General features: G+C 39.4%; 1 protein-coding gene across 1 annotated transcript in view; it reads left to right on the top strand.

Moving 5' to 3' along the window:
• Positions 1–965: 965 nt before the first annotated feature.
• Positions 966–10,226, top strand: part of ulk4 (unc-51 like kinase 4) — a gene marked incomplete at its 5' end in the record, with an annotated part of 66,001 nt that continues 56,740 nt past the window's right edge. Inside the window, 16 exons of the mRNA XM_079165412.1 lie at positions 966–1,103; positions 1,459–1,558; positions 1,712–1,851; positions 1,945–2,107; positions 2,391–2,492; positions 2,754–2,837; positions 2,977–3,052; positions 3,567–3,716; positions 4,184–4,383; positions 5,014–5,083; positions 5,382–5,448; positions 5,682–5,774; positions 6,107–6,167; positions 6,306–6,505; positions 7,234–7,280; positions 7,783–7,861. Coding sequence (XP_079021538.1) covers positions 966–1,103; positions 1,459–1,558; positions 1,712–1,851; positions 1,945–2,107; positions 2,391–2,492; positions 2,754–2,837; positions 2,977–3,052; positions 3,567–3,716; positions 4,184–4,383; positions 5,014–5,083; positions 5,382–5,448; positions 5,682–5,774; positions 6,107–6,167; positions 6,306–6,505; positions 7,234–7,280; positions 7,783–7,861 — 1,770 coding nt within the window. The remainder of the gene's footprint in view (positions 1,104–1,458; positions 1,559–1,711; positions 1,852–1,944; positions 2,108–2,390; positions 2,493–2,753; positions 2,838–2,976; positions 3,053–3,566; positions 3,717–4,183; positions 4,384–5,013; positions 5,084–5,381; positions 5,449–5,681; positions 5,775–6,106; positions 6,168–6,305; positions 6,506–7,233; positions 7,281–7,782; positions 7,862–10,226) is intronic.

The raw sequence follows: 10,226 nt of genomic DNA, 5'->3' as shown, positions 1-10,226 counted from the left end.
TCGTTGAAGAGGTGAGTTCTAAGGTAGTTTGATAGTAAACGTGAGGGATACCAAACACATTATTAAGAAGGTATTTTGTGTCTCTGTGTATAGTTAAGTGATGTTTTCATGTAATAACGTTACTTACTCGGTGTTGCAGTTAACTGCTGTCTTGCCATTAATAAGCGAACAGACCTGCCTGTCCGCTTGAATAGATGATAACGTTACAACTATACAAGCCAACCGTTAGCCTCTAACGTTAACCTGCCACTTTAATGTAACGCTAAATGTAATATAATTATTCACCACTTAAAAGTTAACCATCTATTTCAAACATGCCCATTTACTATAAGTGTAGAAGCTACATTTTTGTAGCTCGCTGAAGCTATTTTATGACACAAATCAAGCCGTCAGAGTCAAACAGGTGTCAGGTGTTCTGAAGCTAATTAGCCGTAAAGCTAATCATCATTCACGGATATAACGTTACATTTTAAGGTAGCGAACGTTAGTTGTGCTAAAATGTTAGCCTATGCTAAATACCTCTTATGGTAAACTTGAGAAGACCAATATACCCTAACCTAGATGTTCAGCAAATCACGATATTTAATATATTTATTTCTTCGTTTGACCCTTGATAAAATACATTCATGACCCCATTTTGACATCATGACCCCAAATGTAGTCATGTGTTATTTCTTTATAAAAACTGATGTTAGCCAATGTCAAACTATATAAGCGGCAACTCGAATAGCTTCATGGGTCACGGAACTTAAATCATTTTACAGACTATAATTATTAGAATAGTTACAGCCAATGCACACAGCATTGATGATAAAGTTGAGGTCATACTGCTTGTTTAGCTTTGTGTGTCTGATGCTTCCTTGCTTCCTTTCCTCATTGATGACAAACTCTACTCTCTCAACTTCTTCAAATGTCTAAAGTTAATGATTAAGACTTAATACTTGTTTATACCTTCTCCACAGCGGATGGAGAACTTCATCCTGTATGAAGAACTTGGGGCCGGCGCTAGCACCGTTGTCTATAAAGGAAGAAAGAAAGGCAATCTCAACTATGTAGCCATCGTCTGCGGCGACAAAGCCAAGAGACCCGAGATCACTAACCATGTAGGATAGTTCTCTTAACTGTATAAACGTATCGAGACACCTGTTGCATTTTCACATTTGTTTTGTTCATCCATACATTTTAGTATAGTTGTATTATAAAGCCTTAAGGAGCATGACATCACCAACTTTGAGATGTCTTAACACATTATTGAGAGTTATATTGACTTTTGAGTTTTGGGCCTTATTTGCAATTAATGAGTTTCCCAAATGTCTGTCGACATTGTTAACCAAACAGTCCGGACTGAGCTCATAGACATTCTGCATGGGAATTATTTTTGGGAGAATTCTGCTTTTGAGCATTGCATTAAAGAATACCTACACATTTAATGAAGCCTTGTTTTTTGTCCCCTTTTAGGTACGTCTCAGCCATGATCTGGATCATCCGAACATAGTATGTTTCTACGAGTGGTATGAGACAAGTAACCACCTCTGGTTGGTAGTGGAGCTCTGTACAGGTCAGTGGTTATTTCTGGCACTCCTGACAAACAGTCATGCACCATTAGATGTAATAACTTACTGCTGATTTTTGTTGTGTTGCTATTGCTCTATCTAAGTTTCTTAGTCTCTCTCGTGCTTGCTCTCTTTTTAAACTCCTGTCCATCTATCAGGTGGTTCCCTGGAGTCTATAATCGGTCTTGATGGATGTCTGTCAGAAGATGTGGTGAGGCGGTTTGGATGGGACTTGGTCAAAGGACTGAAATACATCCATGAATCCGGAATCATTTTCTCTGACTTGACCCCTGCTAAGGTTTGCATCTGCATTCATGTGTATGCAGGACTAACAAACAACACCATTATGATTATTAGATGAATACAGTGACCCTCCCTTTGTTGCCCATAGATCCTACTGGATGGTAGTGGCACTCTGAAGTTTGGTAACTTCTGTCTGTCCAAGGCAGATGGAGAATCACTGCAGGATTTCTTTAACTTGCGCTCTACGTCTGAGGAGGAAGGGGAAGAAGATAGCAAGGAGAACTTTGACAACACGAGGAAAAGATTAAATGGTCAGATTTCTTTTAGATCCTGTTGGTTCCTAATACATTGTATTGTTGATTGCCGGTAGATTAGCCAAGAGGAGTCAAAGATGTACAATGTTTGGATGGATCCAGTTGAAATGGAAGGAACAAGGAATGGAGTAGCTGTTGTTATGACATTGGGATCATATTAGAATCTAAAAGCTGAGAACATGTTGTACATTGTGGTGAAGTGTACTGTATGAAAGCTGATGACTGTCTTCTTGTACTATTTTTTGTCTTTCCTAATTACTCTACGTGTCTATATTTTCAGGTCCTCCAACTTACAGAGCTCCAGAGGTTTTGCAGGGATCAGAAACCAATATGAGCTCTGATCTGTGGGCTCTGGGTTGTACACTCTACTACATGTTTACTGGTACACACACACACACACACACACACACACACACACACACACACACACACACACACACACTCCCGTACAGTGATACCAGCATAGACTGATATGATAAAGTACACAGTGTAAATTAATTGAATGTGTTTTCCTCTGTTTGGTTACCTGTCATTCATGATGTTTATGATGACGCTACTGATGATGTAGTGGATTGAAAAAAACCTAGAATAAGCATACTGTAATTTATGACTTAATCCGTAAAAACCCTTTTTTGTTTCCCAGGTAAACCTCCGTTCTATTCTGAGAGCTACACTGAAATTACAGAACTGATTTTACATCAGGAGCCACCGGCTCCCAGACAGACAGGTGATGCACTCTCTCTCACATGCACACATGCTGACACAGACACACAGACACACACAGATGTGATGTTTGACATAAATATCTTTGTTATAGAGTTTTTAGTTTAAATGAATGAACTTTTCTTCTGTGTTGTTTGTTACAGTGCTTTCAGCCAGTCCTCCCAGTGAGGACTTCCTGAATCTTCTGAAATGCTTGCTCAACAAAAACCCTGATAAGCGGTATGGTAAACACACACACGCACGCACACACACACGCGCACACACAGGTCCAGCACACACGCTATTCTACTGTTCTACTTTTACTATTATGATCATAACATATATAATCCATTGAATTACTTCAGACTGCGGCTTTTCTATTGCACGTTGAGCTGTGTCACATTTTTGTGTTTTAATGTAGGGCTGTGCACTATATCAATAATGTATCAAATCGCGATTGTCTTTTTCAGTTTTTAAGGGCTACATAACAGTATAGGGATATTATTTTCTGAACTTCCCAGACTGTTCCAGCTGTTAGCCTTTAAACACAGAATCATTATATCCACATTACTGATGATTATTTATCAAAAATCTCATTGTGCAAATATTTTGTGGAAGCACCAATTGTCAACCCTTCAATATAATCACAATATTGATATTGAGGTATTTGGTAAAAAACATTGTGATATTTGATTTTCTCCGTATGGCCCGACCCTGTCTTCATTTAATAGTTTTGTTGTTTTTTGTTCATTAGGATGGACTGGCCAGAGTTGTTGGGCCACCCTTTCTGGACACAAGTACTAATGGAAGAAGAAGAAGGAGGAGAAGAAGAAGAAGAGGAGGATGAAGGAGGGGACCAGGAGGAAATAAGTAGCTGTGAGGGGGTCGTTAAAGCTAACTTGAGGTGTGTCGATATAATTTTATTCCTCTTCATTTAACAGCTCCTACAGCATTCTATGGACATTTTGTTGCAGCCATTTTACTGCTTTCAGATTTGCTTTGTGAAAGTAGTAATGCACACACTAATGGTAGATATAGAGGTCAAGAAGTTGTTCAAGCCCAGTCTGTTCTCTTTTAATCCACACAGTTTGAAACACCTTTCAATATGATGCAGTACAATTTAACAGCACAACAAACCTACAAGCCTGCAGAATTACCATACTATTTAATCCAAACAGGTCATGTGACGGTTTGTTGCCCCCAGTTGAGTATTTTGTGTTAATGTGTGTTTTGTCAATAACTCCACAGACACACAAGGATCCCTGACCCTTTCCCTCCAGGACATGCAGACAAGCTATCCAACACCCAGCCACCCTCTAGGATTTATAAGAGACTAATCTCATCACAGTCAACAACCGCAACAACTTACAGGCCATCAGACAGACAGACTGATTACCAACAAGCTGTCAGACACACCACATGTGGAGCTCCAATGAACAGCCAGGGCTTGGATAGGGAGATGGGGAAGGAGAGAGGAGGAGAGGGGGAGACAAAGACAGAAGATGACCCCAAGCTAACTGGAACCAAGCAGATGTGCCACACGCTGCAGCCTAATAAGTCATTAATGCTCGGTAAGACCTTCTCAGATGTCTTTGCTTATGTGTTTACGTTAGATATGGGAGTGACTTGGCCACTTCATGCTATGTAATGCAATGTTAAAAAACAGTTTATACAAGTAATTATGTGCTGTGTGTGCCTTTTGTGTGTGTGTTGATATGGTTGACGTAAAAGGTTGTTGATTGATTGGACATTATGTACTTTATTTATTGGAAGAAACCACTACCATCGTTACCCTAAGCAAGGCTGTTTCTCATCTTGATATTGATGGAAAGACAGTCACAACAGACATGATCAGCAAACCTTTCCTACATATATATAGAATATTCAGTCAGGGTTTCATTCCTTTACCACCTGTCTGTGTTTTGTTTCACCATTACGGTTGTCTCAACATGGCTGTATTAATCTGGTTGTCTAGATAAGCCGGTTTTGTTCTGCTTATCCTTTTCCTCTCATCTGCAAACATTTGAACTTTTCACTGTTTGCTTTAATTGCTAATCTGAAAATCTCATCCCTGATGAATATGCATGCTACATCTTTCACCTGTGTGGCCTTTACTAGGCATGTGTGATGTGTCTCAGACATACGTCTCATATTGACATATATCAAATCTGATTTTGTATCTTTTGTGCTTCTTCCTTCAGATAATGTATCAGAGCTCAGGCCAAAGAGTGGTGTGGATGGGGACAACACGGAATCCATTTTTCTACTCAGGTGTTCAGTTCATTCTTTCTTTTTACTTTATGAAGAAGAATGTGAATCTCTCTGAAGTTATCCTCAATCTAAACTCTTGTATTGAACACACACATTAGGAAAGTACACAGTAGAATGCAGTACTGTAATTGTTGAAGCATGATTTTAAAATGAGTGGCCCCAGCTACTCGTATATCTATTCTTAGCAATACTGTGCTCTACCAATTAAGCTAGAGGGGATCAGCCTCATGCACACATATCAAAAGGCCATGAGCAGCTTGCAGTATATTTTGATGTTATTTTCCTTTTCTTCTTCTAGCTCCTGTACCACCTCAAGGAGAAGCTGCATTATCTCAGCCTCCCTGAACCAGACCCAGGCACCTCAGGTTACTGCCACCATATACTCTGACATCTGCAGAGTGTTTCATGCTAATATAATAACTAATTGGTAAATTGGTAACTTAGTTACTATGTCTGAACCCAATCACATTATTGCTGTTTTGTTTTTCTACTGAAGACTTAAATATGTTCAATTTTAGGTCTAACCTCTGCTTCCCTTTGCTGGTGAGCTTGGTGAATACTTTAATCCTCTCCTCTCTTTTCTTTCACCTCCTCCTAGGCCGGGACTGGTTCTGACATCACATCCTCTGTGAAGACTCTTCTCCATACTGACTCTGATCTGACTGTCACCCCAATCATGGACAACCCCAAGGTATAGACGTCCAATATTACTGGACACAGGCCATTTCAGATACTTAAAATACATCTATTCTACTTTTCATAATCTTCAATCGTAAGTGTCGTAGTGAGGAGGAGCCCCTCTTTATAACATCCTCTCACAACCAAATTGTATAAGGTAAACAATATTAAACAACAATACTGGTGAAAGCACGGGTATTTCAGTTTTATGTTAATTATCGCATCGTGAATCAGGTAAAACTTGGTTCCTAGGAAGTGAAGAAATAGCTACATGGGAGTTGTGGTATGCAGATCAGATAGATCATACCGAGGCTTACTGTGTGGTGTTCTCTGTCTATTTATCAGATTCTTAAGAGTCCTCCTGTGCGTTTTGATCCCAAAACCCTTTGTGTTCCAGCATATTCAGGTACTTTGGTACATTTGTTGTTCGAGTCAATATCAAGTGAGATTTTGTCCTATAGAAAGTACAGACGACCTATGCAGTGTGTGGTCATTCGCCCCGATCTGTCTTCAGGCTGATGTTTTCTTCTCTCCTCTTCTACAGTTGAGAAGCTGCAGTCCCTGAGTGATGAAGAGTGGACGGTCTTCCTCTTACAGCTTTGTTCATCTCTTAAAGAACAGAGCCCCTCCACTGCTCCTCCTCCTCACTCCACAGCCAATCGCTCCAGGCTCAACCTGCTGTGCTACCTCTGTTGTGTAGCTGGACATAAAGCTATTGCTAACAGGCTGATGAACTCAACACTGGTAGGACAACATGTACTTACATAGGATCCATGTTGAAATAGTGATGCATCCCTATTGGCTGGGTTTAACAAGATCATTTCTCAGGGGAATCTTTTAGGGAATATTTTTAGACTTCAGCGCTGCATGGCATTGTGGGAGTCCTTGCTCTCAGCTCCGTGAAACTGAGGTTGTAAAATATCCAATTTGTAAACTTCAAACACATGCAATTTAATATCTTTTTATATAATCACTTTTTCTTTTTCTCAATTTGTAAGCAAATAGCATCCAGGAACCTGTGATATGTGTGAGGTCCGTGCTATTGCGTTCAGCAAGTCATTAGTTAAGTGGGAGTCATTAGCGCAGTGACAAGGGCATAGTGCCACTCAGTTATTCAAGGCTAAGGAAATGGCTTAACTTTTGTCTGACTTTGAACACAAAATGACTCAAACTTATGAATTTACTTGTGATAAAACACCTGATTGACTCTAAATAATGTTTGGATCTTGACTACTTTCATGACATTTCAGTACTGATGAAACATGGTGTGCTAATAGTTTTGTACATATCAGACCTTACAAATGCAATTGTTTTGCTCAAGCTTTTACAAACTCAAAGTCAAAATGAATCACAAATCCATGATTTGCTATCATAGTATGTCATCATTTCTTAGAGACTGGGTTCTTAATCTTGTTTGTTTTTCTTCTTTCTTTCTTTATCCGTCTCTCTGATCTCCACCCTCCTTCATTCAGCTTCCAGTATTGACCCATCAATTACGACAAGCTCCGAACTGGGATGTGTAAGTACATTATGTATGTATTCTCTCTATAAACCAATCATTGGTGGAACTGAACTACAAACTATTGAGACTCAGATACCCAAGAAAGACAAAATAGCTTTTTGGCTCCATTAAAGTATCAAACATCAGGGGCAGACAAGAACTTGGAGGATAGCACACACCCTAAAGGATGTGTCCTTGCTCTCTCTCCTTTTCTCTCTCTCCCTCTTTCTCGCTCCCTTTCTTTTACAGTTCTTAAAGAACCGTTTTTTCAAGTTACTTCTATCAATACCAACATATATCATGTCATGAAAGCTACAAAGTGGCTGTTTACAAAGACATGGTCCTCTTTGTTTTGTTGGACGCTACAAGCTTTAGCCATGAACTGGAAAATTCTTGTCTTTCTGTCTTTCTCTTTTATCAGGACTGTTTTTTTTTTTACATGTTAAGGATTGAAAATACTTTTTTAAATAGTCTTGTGTTGACATGCAAACAGAAATTTAACAAAAAAAATGTTTTCCAGACGCAGCAAGGTTCTCAGAGTGATTGGTCTACTGGCTCTGCATTGTACTGAATTGGGAGAGGACAGTCCTGTTTCTGAGGTCTGGAACACACACGCACACACAGACACACACAGACAGAACTTTCAATTCTGTATTTCTTCCGCTGTAAACTCACATTTAGATCGATAATAAATTGACAGTATATATCTGCTCATTCAGCCTTTAGCGGCTACAGAAGTACATGAGCACAAGTGCACTGGCACTGTAGAAAAAGCTTAAAACAAATGAAAAAATTCTGTTTCCAATTTGACACCAAAACAAGGTAAATGATTATAGCCATATTAAAGTGTTCAATAACAAGCCCCTCTGTGTGGCGTTTGCATGTTCTCATTGTGTTAGCGTGGGCTTCCTCCCACAGCTCGAACACATGCACGTTTAGAAAACTGTTGACTCTAAATTGCCCGTAGATGTGAGTGTGAGCTTGAATGCTTGTCTGTCTCTGTGAGTCAGCGCTGTGGTTTACTGGCGACCTGTTTGCTGGGATCCCCCCCCCCCCCCCCCCCCACTACCCTCTAAGGATAAGCGGTTACAGAATAACGGATGGATGATAAGATGGAATTCTCAAACCTTAAACCTAAACATTTTGAGGGCCTAAAACCTGCAGTACCAGTTCACACCACGAGGTGACAGTACATACCAGCAGATGTACAGAAAGTATGACTGCACATTTATGAACGGAAAACATAAGAACAATGAGTCTAATACTGCATGCAGTATGTATAGTTGTTTATTTATTTACAGTAAGTCCTGCTTAATGTTGTTGTGCACTTCAATGCATTTTTGTTGATTCATAGATATGTCATTTTTGTTTGATTTGTATCCCTACTTTTGTTCTGTTTAGGGGCATATCCCCAATAATGTAAACTTCCAGCACAACATGTAGGGGATAATCTGCCCTAACACAAGAAGTGGATGGGAATACCTCGTCTGTCCACACTAACTTTATAGTACTAGTGTGTACCAGCAGGTGGCATTAAAAATCTACAAGACAACACGTCTCTCATTAGCCTCAGAGACACTAAAAACATCTCTCACACTCTCTCTCACTCACAAACACACACACACACACACACACACACACACACACACACACACACACACACACATACACACACTAACTCATGCAAACATTTGACAATCTTGCTGGCTTTTGCTAGGTTTTGTCTTGCTTATACAGTTCCTTCATCAAACATTGTATAGTAATGCGTAGTAAACAGTATTTAACTCTGTAAATGATCATAAACAAATTAATTTAGTGTTAATTTAGTCTAGCTTATGGTATTGCTAATATGACAACTGGAAGTGGTTGTAATGCGAGCGTAACTTTTGTGGTAACTATTTAGGTAGATACAGGTCTTATTTATTTATATTTTGTTTATTATTTGTATTTATTCATATGCAACTTTTTTTACAATAATACCAATATCATCATGGTGTACTTTCTTTGTCATAGTTATTGTAATGATACAAGTGAAACTGCTGTACATATATATATATTAGTTGTTTTAGGTATACCATTCCAAAACAATCGTCGGGTACATTTTTATTCATATGACCCAATACCACAAAGGGGCATTACAATCAGTACAGCACACCCTCTGTTCCTTAATTTGTAAAAAGAAGAAAAGCATAGAAACCGTAATACAATAGATTGTAAAGCCCATTGAGGCAATTTGTGATATTGGGTTATATAAATAAAATTGACCTGACTTGAATATTAGTTTGACTGCATTAGCTTTATGTAGGTGTACCTACTAATAATAACTGAGTGTATTTTCCTAAACGGTGACAAACAGACAATTCAAATACTTTACTGAGTGCCCCATAACACACACACTCACACACACACTGTCTCTCACACACACACACACACACACACACACACACACACACACACACACACACACACCCACACACACACACACACACACACACACACACACGTTCAAACCGAGCGGTGTTGAACTAATTCAATGTAAAAGCAGTTTTGTTTGGTGCTGAGATGTGGAGCCTCTCCCTTATTTCATCCTTTCATCCTAAACCGAACTGAACACCTTTTCGTGTCCCTCCACTCCTCTTTGTCTCTTCGTCTGCTCGATCACATCTGTTTATTCTAAATGTAATCCATTCCGGCTACGGTACTTCTGATCCCACATCCGCTCTCTTTCCTGGTTTGTCTTTTTTTCTTCTCTCTGTCTTCACTTGTTTCGACACTTTACTGCTACCCAGTCGTCACAGTGATTTACAAAATGGCCGACTGTGGCATAGCGGTGTTTTTTTCGGTGCGCTTGTTGTTAAAGACAAATGGCGGAACATTTTTTCCGCTCCCGTCCTTACCTCCCTGCAGCGAACGTAGGATGACAAATTGTTAAGAAAAGGACAACGCTGTTCATTTGTGTCTGTG

The sequence above is a fragment of the Pholis gunnellus genome (genome assembly GCF_910591455.1).
Source record: "Pholis gunnellus genome assembly, chromosome: 8".
NCBI classification, from domain to species: domain Eukaryota; kingdom Metazoa; phylum Chordata; class Actinopteri; order Perciformes; family Pholidae; genus Pholis; species Pholis gunnellus.
The sequence above is the reverse complement of the archived record's forward strand: the minus strand, read 5'-3'. Positions and strand labels throughout refer to the sequence as shown.